This window comes from Anser brachyrhynchus, assembly GCF_964034855.1.
Source record: "Anser brachyrhynchus genome assembly, chromosome: 1".
Lineage (NCBI taxonomy): Eukaryota > Metazoa > Chordata > Aves > Anseriformes > Anatidae > Anser > Anser brachyrhynchus.
In genome coordinates, this window is record NC_137694.1 from 103,687,064 (window position 1) to 103,706,348 (window position 19,285).

At 40.3% G+C, this 19,285-nt stretch overlaps 1 protein-coding gene across 5 annotated transcripts in view; it reads right to left on the minus strand.

Moving 5' to 3' along the window:
* The window catches only part of LOC308192484 (antigen WC1.1-like), a 73,981-nt gene that overhangs the window by 21,989 nt on the left and 32,707 nt on the right, over nt 1-19,285 (minus strand). For 4 of the 5 annotated variants that reach the window (XM_080586086.1, XM_080586087.1, XM_080586085.1 and 1 more), the window contains 4 exons: nt 17,964-18,097; nt 6,823-6,979; nt 3,778-4,092; nt 1,125-1,433 (listed from right to left, as the gene is read on the minus strand). In XM_080586086.1, the coding sequence (XP_080442212.1) occupies nt 1,125-1,433; nt 3,778-4,092; nt 6,823-6,892 (694 nt within the window). In that variant the 5' untranslated portion in view covers nt 6,893-6,979; nt 17,964-18,097. The remainder of the gene's footprint in view (nt 1-1,124; nt 1,434-3,777; nt 4,093-6,822; nt 6,980-17,963; nt 18,098-19,285) is intronic. The other variant, XM_080586088.1, reaches the window with a different exon arrangement.

Consider the following 19,285-nt stretch of genomic DNA (forward strand, 5'->3'; position numbering starts at 1 on the left):
TCATCTGTGCCACAGCATAAGCATAAGCAACAGGCCATGTCCATCAGCAGATTCACAATAATTTAAGTGTGATATGGGTAGGACTGGGGTGTCCTACTGCCAGCCCTACATTGTTCCTCTATCTTCTCACACCGTTACTACTTACTGTTGCCTCACCCTTGCATCATACTCCTAATGAGAAATGGATTTCCTCTCAGAGCTATAAATCTTGTAGGACAGAGACCGGAGCCAAGACCTGTCAGTCACATCTTATCTAGGCTGTCTGGCTGCCACAACTCCCCATACAAGGCTCTAGACCACCATGGCCAGTGGGATGACATCCAAGGCAGGCTTAAAAAAGGCTGCAGCCCTTTGACTGGGAAATGGACATGAAGTGCAGTCCTTTCCAGGTTTGTTCTGTAATAGGGTATTACTAGCAGCTATGCCTCATGTTCAGTTTATCCCTTTTGATATGTGCCTTCAGTTTGCTATGTCTAATTATCATTTTTATAGTGGGTGTCTATGTTAGCTGTACTTAAAGCCCAAGCAGTCATGACTATATGTAATTCTTAAATAATGATATCTGACAGTCACAACTAAAGACATCCAGGCCTCTGACAACCTTTTCTTTTTTTTTTTTTTTTTTTAAAGATAAGTGTTAATTACTTGTGCCTCCTATGATTTCTCAGAGGTATGTAGATGTTCCTCCTCCAATCCTATAATTAACTGAAGTGCCAGGGTTTAGCACACACTTTGAACATAAAATTATATTTTCCATGTTCCTGGCTGTCTGCTCTGGCCACCTCTCCTTTTATGCATATAAGAAAGACAAGGAAGGAATTCTTACAGAATGCACAAGCCATTCAGGAAAGGCCTCTAGTAGCATAAGAGAAAATATAGACCTTTTGTGACCCTCCATCCCTGGTGACAAAGTGAAATGGTTAGAAAAGGATATGTTAAAGGCAGACTCTCAGTAGGGTGAAAGAGGGACTGTGGGGCTGCTCTCCTTTACTTCTGGGCCTTCCCTGAACAGCTCAGGCATGATAGAGAAGGAACCTTTAGGACGACAGAGATATGCAGAGACTCTAAAAGTGGGTTGACAAGAAGACATATAGGATACATGTAAACTGCATACAAAGTCTCACCTGAACACAGAACATGGGCATCATGAGAGCATGCCTTGCTACGGTCCAACATTCTGGGACAGTGTGCAAGGTGAGTCTCATTCCCCACACAGTGGAACTCTTCTTGCCAGATCAACTCATGCCTGTTTCCAAAGTGAAATCCTCTCAAGATATCCACAGCCTGGCCACATTTTAACTCATTACATATAACAGAGGCAGCATTGAAATCAATATGTGAATAACAGACTGTAGCCCAAGTTTCTGCTTGCTTTACTTTCAGGTGTCCTGAGCAGGCAGTGTCCCCTCCAGCCAGATGCAGTCTAGAGAAACCTTGGGGGGGGGGGGGAAGGGGAAGAGGGGAAGAGAAAACAAACAAACAAACAAACAAACAAACAAACAAACAAAAAAACAACAAAGAAATACATCCAGCATTGATTGTTCATTATACTGACCTAATTTAATCACTCTCATACATTCATGGGCAAGGCACATGGTATTCACATCTCAGAGGACCAGTGTCACTTTTAAATAGTCATTGTGGCAATTCCTGTATGCTACTGACAAGAGAAAAATGTGTGTCTCAAGATCATCTTTTCCAACCTAGATGATTCTATAATTCTGTGCTTATGGGGAGCTTTAGCCTCCATGGCACCTGACTGAAAGGCAACATGGTGGAATGGAAGCAGTCCAAGAGATTTCTGGAGGGTGTCGAGGGTGACTTCTTGATTAGGCACTGGATGGGCCAATGAAGAACCACACAGCAATTCAGTAACAAGGAAGAAATAGTTGGGGTTATGGTGATATTTGACAGCCTTGGCTATAAGTGAAACAGAAATGTGGATTTCCAGATCCTGAAAGCAGTGAGGAAGAAGAGAAGCACAGTGCAAACAGAGCAAATTTCAGCTTGTACGGGAAACTGGCTAGTGAAATCCCAAGATAAGCAACTCAGAAGGGCAGAAGAGCTCATGAAATCTACAAGGTCTTTAAGGACGTCATCTTCCAAGTGTGAGGACAGTCTACCACTGTACTGAGGAAAAAGGAAAAACTGTGTATAGGAGGTAAAAGCAGGCAAGACGCAAAGGATGAATTCAGAAACATTGACTGGTCATGTAGCTATGACGTTCAGAGAGCCAAAGCTCAAATGGAGTTGATACCATAAGAGACATAAAGGAGAAAGAGAAGAGTTTCTCTCTCTGACTTTGTAATAAAAGGCTGAACAAAGAAAATACAGGCCTGCTGTTGGATGGGGTGAGTGATTTATTGATGGAGAACATAGAAAATAACGAGGTACTCAGTGCTTTCACAAGCAAGATTTCTTAGTCTGTTCTGTTTAGAGGCTCAGATCAGTGAGGAGATGAACTACCATCAGATAACTTGAGATAATTTGACCTTCCAGATCCATGGGATGGAATGGGGTGCTTTCAAGCTAGCCAGTGTTCTTGCAAGGACGCTCTCTAACAGCTTGGAAAGGTTGTGGGGATTATGTCTATAACAAGAGTAAAATGGTAGATGTTGCACTTATCTTCAGAAAAGGTTGAAAAGAATCTGGAGAACTACAGGCTGGTCAGTCTCAGTTTGGTACCTGAGAAAAACATGGAGTGAGTCATCCTGGAACATATATCTGGGCACAAGAAGATGAAAGAGGACAACCAGCATGGATTCACCAAGATAAACCATGGGTAAACCATGCCTGTGTGACCTGATTATTTTGTCTGATAAGAACAGTTTTTGGATGACAGTGAGAGCAGTGCATGATATTTACCTGAAAGTTAGCAAGGCCTTTGACACTATCTTGAACAATATTCTTCTGTCCAAACTAGGATGTGACAGTCTTGATGGGTGGACAAATAGATGGGTAAAAAGCTGATTAGATGGTCAGGCTCAGACTGTAAACATTAGTGGGTTGCACTCTACCTCATTAACCTGGAGGCTGGCAACAAGTGGAGTACAACAGAGTTTTTTTTTCTGGGACCTGTTCCATTCAGTATCTTTATCAACAACCTGGAGGTGATGAAGTACACTGTTACTAAGTTGAGATAACCCCAAGAGCAAAGCTGCCATTCAGAGGAACATAGACAGATAGAGAAATGGGCTGACAAGAACCTTATAAAAATAAGAAAGGCCAAATGCAAAGTCCTAAAGTTGGTAAGGAAGAACCCCTTACAATGGTTCTTTATCCAAGGAGCAAAACCAAACGTATCTTGCAGGGAAAGGCAGCCAAGAGACATTGGGTTTCTTTGCCATAGCAGAATCCCCTGACTTGGTTTACAGGAAGATCTAGAGAAGGAGGTTGGATGTATGGCATAACAGTGTTTTCTTGCTTCTCCATCTCCCTGTTTGTTAGCTCCCTCCCTTTCCTGGCCAAAGGCAAATATAGTCCTGCTCTCAAGTTGCCTGGAGGAGTGTTAAAAAGAAATAGTGTTTCTATTTCTTTTCTGTGTAATTTTCTATGTCTATTTCTATTCTATATCATTGTTGTGCCCAGGCAAAGCAGGCATACACTTGTGGTCAGCAGAAGTCTTATGATGGTGACTTGCTTGGGTTGAGAGACCATGGAGAAAGTGTTACCTCTGCTCTGTTCACAATACTTGACTATTCAGCTAGGACTAAGGTTGACATCAGTTCCTTTGCCTCGTGGAATTTTTCTATTATAAAAGGTTGTATAACTTCTTACCTGAGCATATCACTCCAACATCAAAATAATGAGGGCAGGAAAAGGCATCCCATCCTGTATGTGGGCAGTTCCAGAGAGCAGATTCATCACCACGGCAGTCAACTCGATACAACCACGTTTTTCCAGATCCCTCTCCAAAAGGAGCTCGATTAAGGGCCTGAACAGCAGATCCACATCCTACTTGCTTACAAACAACCTCAGCATCTTCTATGTTCCAGTCACCATCACACACAGTTCCCCACTCGTCTTCATGTTTTATTTCCACTCTCCCAGAGCAGGGGCCAGTTCCATTTGTCAGCCTCAACTCATCATCCCCTTCATACACAGAGAAAGAGCAAGGTTATCGAAAGGACATAGACTTATCACTTATCTCTTGCAGATGGTTAATGAGATTATTATTACTTTTAAATTACACTTAAATCAGACTTATTAGGATCACATTTCTAAATAGTCCCATTTAATTTTGTTTGTTTGTTTGTTTGTTTTTAGTGAGTTTACAAGTCTGAGCTAGCCAAACTACTAAAATTTAAGTTATTCCTAATGACAGGCAGGATTTCTCTCCTCCTGACCTGTCAGAAATGGGAAATGCTAAGCAATGCCCTGCTGTGTGACTCACAAAGGCTTCAGTAGCAGCTTCTAATTTCTTTTTGTTGTTCTACAATGATGATATCCAAATGAAAATGCTCACTGGGCACTGGTTTCTTCATTCCCATGTTCAATATGTTGTGAAGAAGCAATTTCTGTCATCCGTCTCAACTTCTTCCTCTCAGACAAACTACTATTTGCAAATAAGTGTCCCAAAACTATTTAGTCTTCCCCTCCTCCCCTGCCCTAGCCATTGGGTCCCCTACTCAAGGGTATGTGACAAGAGAAGAGGATGTCTCATAATGTCTCATGAGTATGTCATCAAGGGCTGATGATCTATCTTAGGAGATGCAGCGGGATAAGCAGCGATGGATAGGTAGGTCTTCATCTTGTTCCTCATACCCCACCATCTCTTGGGCTAGGACTGATTCCCCCCAATCTCTGCTCTACTGTATTCTCAGTGCCTGCTGCTCTATGGACCTCTGCTTCCAGACCTATCTCTTTCCACTAATATGGTAATTCCACTAATATTTCAGTCCTTTTACAAGTGGAACCACAAAATAACACTACCTCTGTGATGATATTGCCAGACCCCTCCACAGTTTCCTGCCTATCATTTAGATTCAGAAACACAAAAAGTTTAAGGGAGATTATTCAAGTGACTGACAAATAGTAACATCTAAAAACTGTTTTTATGCTGTCATCTTTTCTCAAATTTCCTGAGTAAAATCTATCAAATACATAACACAAGCACCTAAGAACTGCTAAAACCCTTTGTACTTGTGGAATATTGTCTCAGAGGTAGTATAATTTTTTTGTAGTTAAGCTTTAAACAGCCTCACGAAAGATGTTCTGGAGATCAACTTACAATTTATTTGAAGAATATAGTCCCCCAAAAGCTTTTTACACTTTAAAAATGTATACATTTTATAGAGAAATCATTTCTAAGATAAGTTAAACTCATAATACATTATTAAAGGAACCAGATAACCTATTTCCTTTAGCCACATCTGGGACTAAAACAGACAGCTCCTCACGTGACTGACCTTCTCTTGAATTTTTAAATAATCCAACATGTTGTGTTTTCAGCACACGACAGAATGCAAGGCTGGATGCAGAGAAAAAGCTAGGCATAAAGCAGCCAACAGATTTTATTCTTCCCTAATTAAAACTGCCATTTACTGTAATCAATCTCATGTCATTTTCTGATACCTACAGACATACACTTTTGCGTTTCCTCACACTCTATAGCATATTCCACAAAGACCTTCATTAAATTTAGTGGTATTAGTCACAGGATGTGGTTCTGCTCGGAAAAGAAGGCATCACATTTGTGCTTGCTCCACCTGAAGACCTGGGCACCTTTATCAGCCAGGGATGAGGAAGAGGCGTGCGCCCCTGTACTCAGACCCTATGTGGAGGCTGTCTTGATCTCAGGATGCCAGCTCACTCCTTGATGTCTGTGCCTCTCACTCTATATCCTTCCTGGGGACCAGCAGAGGGCTGTGATAGCATGGAGAGTGTAAGTACAGCCAGAGCCAGAGCAAATCATGGATCGTAGGTGTTGATGCTGATGTCAAGGTAAAGCTACTCTTGTCTGCATTGCTAGTGAGTCACTCTGCTACTGTTCCCTGTTACTAAAAAAAAAGTTGGCAGAAAACTCACTCGCCTTTGTACAGTACTGCTGAGTTCACACTCAAACACTGCTACAGAGATGACTAAATATAAATATTTAATATTTTTGTTCATACTCCTTTACACAGCAAGTCTCATGCCTCTTCTTCCCATCCATTTGCATCCACACAACTGGTGGAAACCTAAAAGACTAGGGGCCTGCAATGGTAAATGAAGTATCAACTATGCGGTCTTATTTTCATTATAGAGGGATGCAACCCCCAGTCACAATGCCATAATACCACCTCCATGTGTACAGAAACAAAAATGGGGACCCCAAAATCTGGTTCTCATTGTCAGTTTCAAACATCTGCACATAGCTCTACAACAGCAGAGAGACAAATAGTGGTAAACTTCAGATACACAGGAACAACTGAGAGGATGGTATCTTACCCAGTCAAACTCCACAGGACCCACAGAGCACAGCAACATCATTTTAAATGGGATTGAATAAAGACACAGAGTTATTCACTCCGTCAGAGCTCAACAGGGAAGGCAGGACAGTAGTAAAAATACAAAGCTGGTTTCCATTACAGCTTGACTTTTCACTGAATATGGACTCGAAGTCTGGCGAGAATGTCTGGTCACCGATGTCTCAGTAAAATACTGAGACTGGCTTCTCCTTCTTTCTCCCAGGATCAGGAAAGAGATTGAATCAAAGAGAACTTCATTTAAACACCTTCTTGACACTTTGTCTTATAGGCTAATGGAGTAACAACCCATTTATACTGAATATACATCCTCTTCTTAGCTCAGTGACTAATGAAAAATAAAGTACATACTTACCCAGGGAAACCTGAATGGAGAGGAGTAGGAGCCACAACACTGGAGTAGAAAGATGCCCCATTGTTGCCATCCTTATTGCAGCCAGATGAAACTTCACTCTCTGTTAGGCGTTGCAAAGACGAAACTCTCTTCATGGGTTTCTCTGCCCCACAAATGACTACAAAGGAGGAAATATATAGATTCACATCCTAGCATGTGCTATAAGAAGGAACCAATAGAAATATTGTTCACCTTTTTAGACGTTATCAACATATTAATCTCAAATCTGAAAGAACCAAAACCTCCAATAAAATTTGAAAATTGTACCTGTGACCATATTTGAGGGATGTTTGCGTTTCTGATGTCATCATCGATGCCGTATTTTTTTCATTATGGGTTTGACATTCATGGTACAGGCAGAGCAATAAATAAAATGGTTATTTCTCACCCAATAGAGCATTGTGAAAATGCAGAACATTGGTCACTTTGTGAATCATTTTGGAAAGTAAAAAGGGAAGGAAAATTAATAAATCTGCAACTCATTAACCTCATTGGGAGCAATTGTACTCTCATGATATAATCCACACAAGTGGAGTTTATCACTGGCGGTAGTTTTGTAAGTAACAAATGACACCCACTCTGTCTTTGAGGCAAGGGCTCTTCAAGTGTTTCTTTATCTGGTCAGGACTTGAGAACTATATGGTCAGAAGTTCTTGAAAAACCATCTTCCTTAGTATACAAATCGTAGGACTTCCTGTATTTTCTGCTGAGTTTCTTTTTGTTATTTATGACCATTTCTGGTAGTTCCGCCTACTCTCTCTTTCACTCAATTTATAGAGTATATATATATATAAGTAAAAATAAACAATGAATTTAGGGAATAAAAGCTGCTTCTAATTTTATCTCTGGCTACTTGGCATATTCTTGGAAACTGGAACAAGTTGCACTGTTCTGTCTGTTTGCACCAATGTGAACACAGTTTATGACGCTGATACACATGTGGTTGTTATCTGATAGAATCTATCTGATGTTCATCCCGAATCTCAGGTTTAGTGACATCCAAGCTGTTAGGTCTTTAGTGCACCAGGAAGCTCTGCAACCTCTTACCTTTCTAATGGGGGTTTGGCTGTGTGTGTTCAAGGTCAGTATAACCTTGCTGCAGTGTAACCTTAGGTCAGACTGCTGTGGCAAGAACTGTGTGAGGAAAAGCAGAGGAAAGCCTGGACAGAGGCTGCCCGTTCTTTGCTCAGGAGCTGATCAAGAGCTCAGACAGTTGCCTGCGGTCTCTGCAAGAGATATATGGCAGCCAAGCTTGGGTCTGGCCATTACATTTGCTGATACTGACCTTGATCTGCTGACTTGTCTCTATGGCTTGATCTTGGACCTACAGTATTAACTGTGATCTTGTGCAGCCACATAGACTGTTGACTTAAGCTGGCTATAATCAGAGGACCTACTACTCTGCCTACTCTGCTCTTCTTGTTCAGATACCATGGAACTGTACTCCTTGATGACGAGGATACTGACTTACAGAATCATAGAAAACTTGGGTTGGAAGGGATCTTAAAGATCATCTAGTTCCAACCCCCCTTCCATCTAATTCCAACCCAACCCACTAGATCAGGTTGCCCAGGGCCTCATCCAACCTGGGCCTGAACACTGCCAGGCATGGAACATCCACTACTTCTCTGGGCAACCTGTTCCAGTGCCTCACCACCCTCTTCTGTCAAGCTCAGCTTCTAGCTGACCTTCCCTTGCAGAGCAATCTGCTTCTGCTGCTCTCTGTTACAGATCTCTGAAGAACAGAAAGTCACTGACAGTCTATTGGAAATCAGGTCAGGGTTAGGAAAAAAAAACACACTACTGGCATATTAATGAGAGGTAGAAAACTTATTCATTATAATGTCTGTTCCTGTACTGAGGTTCATTGGCTTCTCTTAGAACTCTTTTCCTTACTGATTAGTGGCCATGAACAGAATTCTCATTAATATTTGAAACCCTCTAAGAGTGAGATCTGTTCCTCAGCATGCGGCCTCTTCATGACCAGAGTATGACTCCTGGGCATTACAGCCAATTAACCATGTACATTCCAGTGACCATGGATATTAGAACTCTAGACGTCTTAGCTACAGAGGAGCTGGTGCTGTCCTGTTCTCTTCCCCATTGCAGAAAGAGATATCATCAGGATCACTGATCACGTAGGTTGGGACTGGTAGCATGAATTCCCCATGCACACATGCACAGTGGGCACGAGGTTTACCTGAAAACCACAGTCCCCATGATACCTTTAAAAGGTCCTCAATATATCTGTTAACACCAGGATGTTCTTCTAGTCAAATGACCAAGAGAAGACATTTATTTAAGGACAAGATCAATGGCAACATGACACCATGTTTATCATCCAGCCTTATGTACCTAGTAGAATTTATAAAGGACCTCAAGGGTGTCTTCTCACTTGACCTGGACATGACATATTTCTTTATGGAAAAGTAATCTATAGGTTACTTTTACACAACCCATCATTACTGTTGGTGTTCTCTGTCTGGATGGAGTGGCATTCTGCAGTACCACTGATGGGAGTAGTTACAGGGCTAGCCTGACTATACTGAGAAAATAATTATATAAAATGGCTGCTAAACACTGACAGAAGAAAATAACTGCCAGCCTGGGAACTCAGCCTGGGAACTTGGCCTTTGACCTCAAAACTTGGCTTGGGAACCAGGGACATCCGTGTGGCACCTTAAGAACTGGAGACATTCTGAAGATACCATTGATAAAACAAGAAGCTGAGGAACAACGTATCATCTGAAAAAATGGGCAGTTCAGAGAAACTTATCATCTGTTTCGTTGCAGATGGGGTGTGAGACAGAGGCTGTATGGTGCTTAGTTAACCATTGCTGTTAAACCGTCACACTGCCAAGTAGATGTTTCAAGATATACTGATGCCCAAGCAGCACTCTTGGCTGTATCACAGTTTAATGACAAACAGAGCTGCCAGTTCATTGTGTATGCTTCCTACACTGGCACAGTATACTTGAAGCTAGGCCAGCTCCATAATTAATGCTCTATACTGTATCTCAGCTGCTAAGTTATGTACCAGGAATGCTTGTCATCTACATTCCTTATATCAGGGCTTCTGTGGCCAGATGTGCACCTTCATGGTAAACATGGTAAAGTATGCAAGGAAATAACCAGAAATGAACAGTATACTTCACAGCATATGGAACTTTTTGTTGTTTTCATAAAGGCAAAACAAGGTGGCTTATCTCATGTTGAGGAAACCAACTTCTGGAGGACCTTAAGCCAGGTGAGAGAGATCAGCTCCGCTATTATCCTATTTATGAGACATGTAAAAATACTAGCATGAATGAGTGCTGTCCTTTCTAAGAGCACAACATTTACAAAACAAACTTCACTACATGGCATCATGGTGCAAGAAAAAAGGAAGAGTGGAATTAGTAATACTGTTGCTAAAGTGCAGTTGGAAAATATCTCCAGGCACAGCAGAAAATCCTGCACTTTAATGGAAAATCTAGAACGTTGTTAGAAGAAAGACTTTTTTTGCCTATTCTCTTAAAGAGAAAAAAAAACAAAACACAAAAAACAAACACACAATGATGGCTAAACATCCATTAAAATTTTCTGAAGACACATAAGAACCTCTGGACCTTCATTTGGTGGTCACAAAACATAAAACATCACCTCTAAGAATGTCTAAGACTTTTCTGTCTTCTGTGCATAGCTCACTTTTGTGGACAAACACCTCTTCTCTGACAGATGGTTGAAATACAAACGAGAGCCAACATCAGGGTAGCAATATAGGAAGTGCTAGGGAGCAGCTCTGAAAATGTGTGTATGTGTGTGTTACAAGATATGTGTAAGTTAAACTGGAGACATTTGTATTATTACATTTATTTGATGTGATTATCTCAGAGCTTGTCCCTAATGTTTGCTATAATCAATGGAAAACAAAAGAAATAATGTATACTTTCAGGAAATCAGCAAACACACAAACATGTAGTTCCAGAAAGACTTTTCTCAGGTAGCTACTTACAACATTATCAGCTCTATACAAGATTTAATCTTCTAAAAGCCAGCACTTCACTGTAGAGCCACAGTAAATACCTCTTACTCTGACTTGCTTTCTTACACACAAATACATTCAGCAAGACCAGAGAAAAGAAAAAGTGGTTTCCCCTAGTTGCTTTCCCCTGGCCCCAACTGATCACTTCCCTTCAGGAAATGCAATTCTTATTCTCACTACCAACTTTGCAACTACGTTTGCAACTTCAGTTGAAATTAAACAAGGACTACAAAAAAGCATTTACAGAGAACTTTGAAAGCTCTGTAATTCTTTTCCTGATAATTTCTGTGGAATATATAGCTGGTTTCACATTTGACATCATATTACCATAGGTAGTGACTGATGACCAATATTCATTAATAGGAAGAGAAAGCATTCGGGGCTGGAAGGACAGGGAGGACCAAGCAGACACTGTCAAACCTTCCCTAAAACCCCACTGCAATGTCAGCCTAGGAAGGGAACAGGATCTGTGATGCTATAGAAGACATGCTGTAATGATGTAAATTACTGGGATACCACAGCCTTATTGTTAGATATCCAAGCACATGTTGTAAATTCACAGTAGAAATTAGTCAATCAGTTCAAGAGGTCTCTATTATCAATGCGACCACAGAAATCTGGTCACTTGGCACACTCCTGGCCATCCCCATTAACAGCTTTGCTCAACCTGTTTTCAGTGACTTAGATTACTAAATCATGCTTCTGACGAATGCTCTGAAAGACGTGATTTGGGTCACTACCACCCCTGATACATTCCTCAACATCTTCTGGGAGGTTGTGTGGGACAGCTTCACCCATCACAGTTTTTGTCACAGCCTGCTACATGAGTTCCCTGAAAGATGTGATTTCCCTCACAGTTGTCTGTAAAATAGCCTCTTAATTACTCTAGGATTTATCTTGGGGTAGCCTGATCAATGTGTATTTTTTTGACAACCAGTTCTGAAACAGTATATTTTAGGGTCACCTGTGACAAAAAATAGGGTCACACAAGGTCATTACCAACAGCCCACATGAATACCTTGCATTTTGTGCCAGTTGTGTCGAAAATCCTTTCAACCAAGGACACGGCAGGTAGCTTCCCCATGGATTCTGCAGGTACTTTAAGGCTGGCAGGGTTAAAACAGTCTCAGCTACACAGCCTTACTATGTTATTGTATTGAACATGTTGTCCTGGCACTCAGTGATCTGTGAAAGTGATAGGAATTTATTTAGATATGTACTATAAGCAATGAAGCTCTATGCCAGCTTGCGTAACCGAAACACAACTCAGCAGCACCATTGACCATACTAAGACAAGACAAAAGGTGTATAATGCCCATGGGTCCAAGCAAGACTACATGGAGGTACAACAGTAACTCTGACCCTGCAACTGCCCTTCCTTAGGAGCGATACTGTAAGACACAGGTCACCAGATATGCATAAATCTACAGACTCCTTAGAATGAATCTTCCAGCAGCTCTGGAGTCTTCTGCTGTTAGAGTGTTCTCCTACCAGGCACAATAGGCAAGTGTAAAGTGCTGTGCAAAGAAAGGGGATAGTACAGCAGTCTCTGGTTTTACTTTTAAGTGGTTACATTATAAAAAGCTTGTCTCCACCCACTCAGAGGAGTGCAGAGCAGCAATGGCTGGTGTAGGACCCTGACTAATACCCTAGCTGTGCTCCTCCCATGACCACTAGAGGAGAGTCCTTAAAATTATATGTGTAAGGGGGTCTGTACTAGCAAAATAAAGCAGATCTACAGGCCTTGAGAAGATTTGTGGTGGTTTTACTCAGGTGGGCAGCTGAGCTCCACCACAACTGCTCTCTCATTCCTCATCCTCAAAGGGAAAGAGGGAGAAAATACAATGCAAAGGGCTTAAGGGTTGAGGTAAGGACAGGGAGCTTGCTCAACAATTATTGTGACTGGCAAAACAGACTCAGATTAGTTTTAGATCTAGGGAGATTAGTAAAATATATTGCCTATTACTAACAAGCTAGAGAAGTGAGAAACAAAGGAAAGAAACCAAAAACGCCTTCACTCCATCCACCCTCTTCCACCTCCTCCCCCCGAGTGGCGCAGGGGAGTGAGGGAGTAGGGATTGTGGTCAGTCTATAGCACTTTGCCGCCACTCCTTCACAGTCTCTTCCCCTGCTCCATGTGGTGTCCCTCCCACGGGATGTCATCCTTCCTGAACTGATCCTATGTGGGCTTCTCACAGGCAGCAGCTCTTCAAGAACTGCTCCAGATATCAGTTTGTACCACAGGGTCCATCCACCAGGGGCAAACTGCTCCAACATGGATCCCCCATGGGTGGCAACTCCCCCCAGAACCACTGCTCCTGCGTGGGCTCCTCCACAGGCTGCAGCATGGAACCCTGCTCTACCGTGGTACACCATGGGCTGCAGGGGGACAGCCTACTCCACCATGGTCCTCTCCACGGGCTGCAGGAGAGGCTGCACTTCTGCTCCAGCACCTGGAGCACCTCCTCCCCTTCCTTCTTCACCGACCTTGGTGTCTGCAGGGCTGGTTCTCACTCCTCACTCTCCCAACTGCTGTGGTTGCAGTAGTTTTTATTATTATTATTATTATTTTTCCTCCTTCCTTTCTTAAATATGCTCTCACAGAGCTGCAAACATCATCACTTTTTGGCTCAGCTCTGGCCAGCGGTGGGCCCCATATCTAAATGGGGCAGCTTCTGGATTCTTCTCACAGAAGCCACCCCTACGCCCCCCCTCCCCCGCTACCAAAACCTTGCCATGTAAACCCACTACAAACTCAGATGGTCAGATGTCAGCAGCTGGGGGGACTTGGGAATTCAAGGACCAGCAACTGGACAGACTGCATGTCTAAGTCCAGCCACTGGAGGTACCCATACTGTATGTATACATTTCACAATCTTCAACCTGGTAAGCCAAAGAGGGGCACAGAATGAGGCCGTTGGTGCTGTTCATGCTTACATAAGTGCTGGATGTTTCTGTCTGTGATATTCTGTGGCCAGCTGTGTGTATGTATGTATGTGTATTGTATACATGTGTTTGTTTTTGTGACTACTGGAATACATGCTCAGCCTCACTACTAGTTGGACCCACAGTGCTGCTGTGGCTATCTTGCTTCTATTGGGGTCCCAGATTTGGAAACACCCTAATTTCAGGAACAGCACACAACTATATTTCGAGATATATTCTATTGATTTTTCCTTTTAGGTCATGATTATATCTTTACTTTAGCTTTTATTCTTAGAATCTTCCTGTCACCTCAGTCTTCTGAGGTCAATTTCTGAAGAAATTTCAGATTTTTTCATTATTTCTAGGTTTTTGTTTGTTTTCCATATTTTTCCCCTTCCATCCTTCGTTTCTTCTTTCCTGCTCTAATACTGTTGTGTGGCATTGTTCAGATCTGATTCAAATGTCCACATTCTTGTGATCCCCAGTCCTGGTCTTCTTTACCTAACATTAAATTCTGATCTGTTATTTTACCTTGTGCTCTTCTACCTTTCCCTGTATATCAGACTTAATCTGTATATCTGTGCTATTTTCCAATACTTCCAGTTTCTCAGTTTCTTAGAATTGGCATGTTTCTTCTCCTTTTTTTCTTTTAAATTTTATAACTTTTTTTTCTTTTTTCTTTTTGATGGTGAAGATACTTTTGAAGGGAAAGTTCCACATCTATCTAGATAGTCTACAGAAACAAGTATGCTGTTCCTTTAAGAAAGTGGGAAAACTGTCTTGGGCTGGTGGAGCGAAGTTAGCATGCATCAACTGTACAAAGGAGGATCCTATTGGAAGTGGCTAAATTGAGGATGACGGTAAATTGGCTATATGAAATATATCATAGAACAGGATGATTTCATTAGTAGAATTATATTTTTTCCTCATTAATGGTTCAAGCGAGGAGAGAAAAATGTCATAATCAGATCACATTTTGCTAGTTAAACTGCTATCCATAGGATCAAGCTGCTATTATAATAGCAGATAACTATTCACACAATATGTTCAATTATTGCCTGGCACACAGACATTCAATAATAGTTAACTGTTAATAATAATAATTCAATAATAGTTAACTGCAGGATCCGAGAAACTCATCCCAGAAGCAGAGGGTTGCTGTACCAGAAGGTTCTAACTGATCCTCAGAAAGGCTTCTGAGGGTATATTTTTCAACAGGTGTGTATATAATTTTTATCTTTGTACATAGCAGTCACTGCATCCTAGGACTATGATATACAACACACTGTTGAGACTATTATGTGCTGGGTGACTGTCTAATCTGTCTGATTCTTGATGTTCTTCTGACTTAGTCTATTCTTGTGGATCCACAAGACTGCTAGTCTCCACATCTTATGTATTCTTGGGAGACCATTACCTTCACTACCTTTCAGCACCTACCTCTCCTTTCTTTGACTTTCTTATTTCTGGTTACTGTTTCTCCCTTCACAGACATAGGCGCAGCTCATTCACACAAATTTGCCTAGTAGGATCTTTTATGACAGAAATGCAGTATCTAAGCAGAGGCATAAGCCAGCATGTGTCCCATAAGGTGCCCCCCTATCCCAAGATTTGCAAAAGTAATCCTTAGCTTCGACTCCTCTGGACACAATTCTCTTGTATTTATGTGAAATTTATACCAGTGATATGGTACAGTAAAACTTAGAGTTGCAATATATACCACTTACTGCAACATAACTAGGAGGTAAATAGCTCCTGTCTGATTTTTTTGATACCCTCTACCACATGCTGACACAGTTTTCTCCACAAATAACATGAACTGTATCACTCTAGAGCTATTTTCCACACTTTGGACTCTAGGCGTGCACAGTTTTCCAATTAAAATTGACAGAGCATGGCAGATTTTTGTAATTTTTCAGTCTCCACCCAGTAAAGCCAGGCAGCGTTCCTGTGACTGTCGCCTTGCAGCTGCTTTTGTTGCCCCTTGGCTGCCTACCCTCACCAGCCTATCCAGCATGCTATAGGTAGGCAGGTGAAGGGCCTACTGCCCCAACACTATGGCAATTTCTGCTCTATAGTGTTCAGAAAAAGCCACTGTATTCTCTGCTTACTAGACAATGGCTTCTGGAAAGATTTCAAATCATTAGGCTTACAGGTGAAAAAAAAAAAAAAAAAAAAAAACGAAAACTCTTAGGTATTTGTCCTGTAGTGTTATTAAATGGATTTAATCAGAATACAGAACCTTTTGTACAGAAGGCTGTACAAATTTATAAAAACCTACAGGTCTTAAGGCCTTCAGGCCCGTACATCTGTGAAAGTGAGTGAGGAGGATAAACATATATAAAGTCATATCCTGTGGTGCAAAATTTGTACAAGCTGTTACAAATCTTGTTTTGGGGCTATAAAAGTATACACATCTTTGAACTGCTGTTATCTTTAAACTAAAGATAAATTTCTTTATAAAAGATGGAGCTAATATATGTAATGCTAAGGTAAAGATGGGGAGGGAGTGGGTCTGAAGGAAAATGAGCAGTTAGGAAGGAAACCACCTTCTTCCTTACTCAGGTTGTGCTGGAGGAATTTAGAGTTTCAGAGAAATTAAATGTATCCTGTGGTTAAGTTAAACCTGAACTTTGAGAAAGATTAATCTCTGTATCTCAAACTGACAATGGTTTAAGCAAACATCTAAAATGAAGCTATCTGGAATCATTTGCCTTTGTAAATTCTTGTGAATGTATTTTTCAAAAACTTTCAAAAGTTAGTCACACATTTGCTGCTCTCTGGTGGACCCAAATTCTTTTGGAGTAATGGCAATCAAATTTTATAATAAAAGTATGTATCTAAAAACAATGATTTAAGGAAAGCATATTTTAAAGAAACACATAGATTTGACAAAATTTGTTTTTAGGGACTGCTCAAGTACAAGCCAATGTGCTATGTTTTGTAAGCCATGTTATAATGTCATTCAGTTCAAGAATAAACCACATTTTGATTTTATGATATATGAAGTATTTGTCCCCAAGAGTTAAAAAACAAATTGAAATTAAAGTTTTATTTTATTTTTTTATTTTTTTTTTTTAATTTTGTTTCTCTTTTGGATTGTGGTCTAAGGCAGATGTTTTCTGTGAACTTTCTCTGAGATATTTTATTTTATACATGGAAACTTTAGTGGTTTCTTTTTGTAGCTGTTATTAAATGTCAGGATCTCAGTTCTGAGGATCAAATGATTCGAATGCCAAAAGGAAGGAGGTGATATATACATGCTTGTGTTTGTCCCTCTTTACAAGTTTTTCTTTTGTCTGAACATTTAAACCTTTCATTACTGATTTTGAAGGCACAGATAAAAAACAGTGGATAAGGTGTCTCTGGTAGCTGGCTTCCAGATCTTCAGACTCTTCAGTATCTGGATCCAAAACTTCTTGTGCTACTGACAAGCTAGTCCAGCTTGAATTTTGCTGACAAACCACACACACAAGAGGAAATAGAGAGCATACTTACATGAAAATAGTTAGAGTTTAATAAGGAAACAAGACAGCCTGTAGTGATCAGGTGCAAGGATTGGCCAGACTAATTCAATACTAATGTACAACTGCCTTTTTTATATTCCACTTCCCCCATTTTTCTATTTCCCTCCACGATCCACCCCAATCCCTGTAAGCAACCCATAATTCATCCTGTACCCCTCAAAATTGCATTGCTCTATCCCCAAATTCTCCTCTTCCCCCAAGCACCCCATTTTAACTGCTTTACGTTTTTATGCAATAGTCTGCCTTAGTTTGTATTGTTTCCAAAGAGAATTGAATCACCAATGAGTACTTTACAACAGCAGCAATTACTAAATTATTCACCTTCAGTGGTTTTAGGAGTAGCTGATTCAGAGTGATTAGTTTGTCTGAGTTCCTAATTTGTCACTGTTTTTCCTATTGATTTCTGCTTATTTGCACAGCTGTTAGCAGATATCCTTAAACAGATTTTTGTTTAGTAATCTGAAGTATATGTATCCTATGAACTTAGTTGTCTCAGGAATCTTGACCACTGAAAAGTTTTTTTTTTTTTTTAATAGTCCTGAAATTTACTATTTATAGTGTGGGAACTCTGAATATGTACTGGAGCATACACTTCAGAACTTCTAGAATGTTATTAGGAAACGTACCAACAAATCCTTGAAAGAAACATTCACTTCTTGGGTAGATCTCAGTTTGACTTATGACCCTCCATAAAGAAGCAAAGAGGTTGAGAGGAGAAAGAAACTATGGCCACCTCAATCAGCATCTGTGTGGTGCCACACTAAAAAAAAAAAAAATAAAATAAAAATCCAACTTAGGCCACAAAACACCCCTAAGTGTGAGAAACTATCAGTAAAGGCACAACTGCTTGTTGTTATCAAAGCCAAAATACTACAGTGTACCTCCTGGGGATGCAATGTAGTTGGCTGTGTCCTAAAATGTCAGGGAAAGGGTGGTGCCTCATGTATGCAAATTTCCTTCTGAAGGATCAATGATATTTGCTGTGGTGGTTTTACCTTGCTAGGCAGCTGAACTCCACCAGAATAATAAAAATGCATGAGCGACAAACATTAAATAAGGGTCATAAACAATGATTTGCCATGTATTCATCATGGCATCTTAAGGGAAACTCTAGAAAACACCTTTTAAAAATGAGCCTTGGAATTAAAATACATTATTGCATGAGATTTTTAAAATCTTGGACTTCATGACTTTATGACCCCTTACAAATATACTGATTTTCCAGTTCCTGCTAGCCTCTGTCATTTCTACAGAGTCAGTCTGAGCTTTCATATTTGTATATCAACCACCTCTCTTCTGGTTTCTTCAGAGATACTAACAAATCTTTTCTTTCAAATTATCTAACTGATTGACATAATATAGTTAAAGCAATTATTACTAGCCCTTACTGATGTGATATTTGATTTTTCATTTCTACCCCTGTAAAACACTTTATTTATTTACTTCAGTTATATTTTTTGCCATAAGGAATATATAAGTCATAATCTAGAAGGATATTTTATCTGCTTAATGAGGTAAGTTTCATGAAGCCCAATTCAGGCTAAAAAAAAAAAAAAGGAAAAAAATAGATAGAAAGATGTTAAGAAGCAGAAGTTGATGAATTTAGTTGTCTTTGTGGGAGTAATCACTTAAAGAGAGACACTGAAAAATATGAGGTATTTTTATATAATATACCACATATATATACTATATATATTTATGTATTTTCTACACACTCTCTTAAAATTATTTACCAGTTTTCACATATTTACTATATGTGTACAAGCATTAAGAAAATTAAAATCAGGATAATATTACCGCTCTTAAGATAAAGTGCCCAGAACTCTGTGAAAGCCTCAGAGATACAAGAGGATTTTCCACTTCTCTTCACTCAATAAAGAGTACTTTGATTTTAAAAGTCCAATCAGTAATCACAAAGATGCAAACTACAGTGCATAGCTGTTTGCAT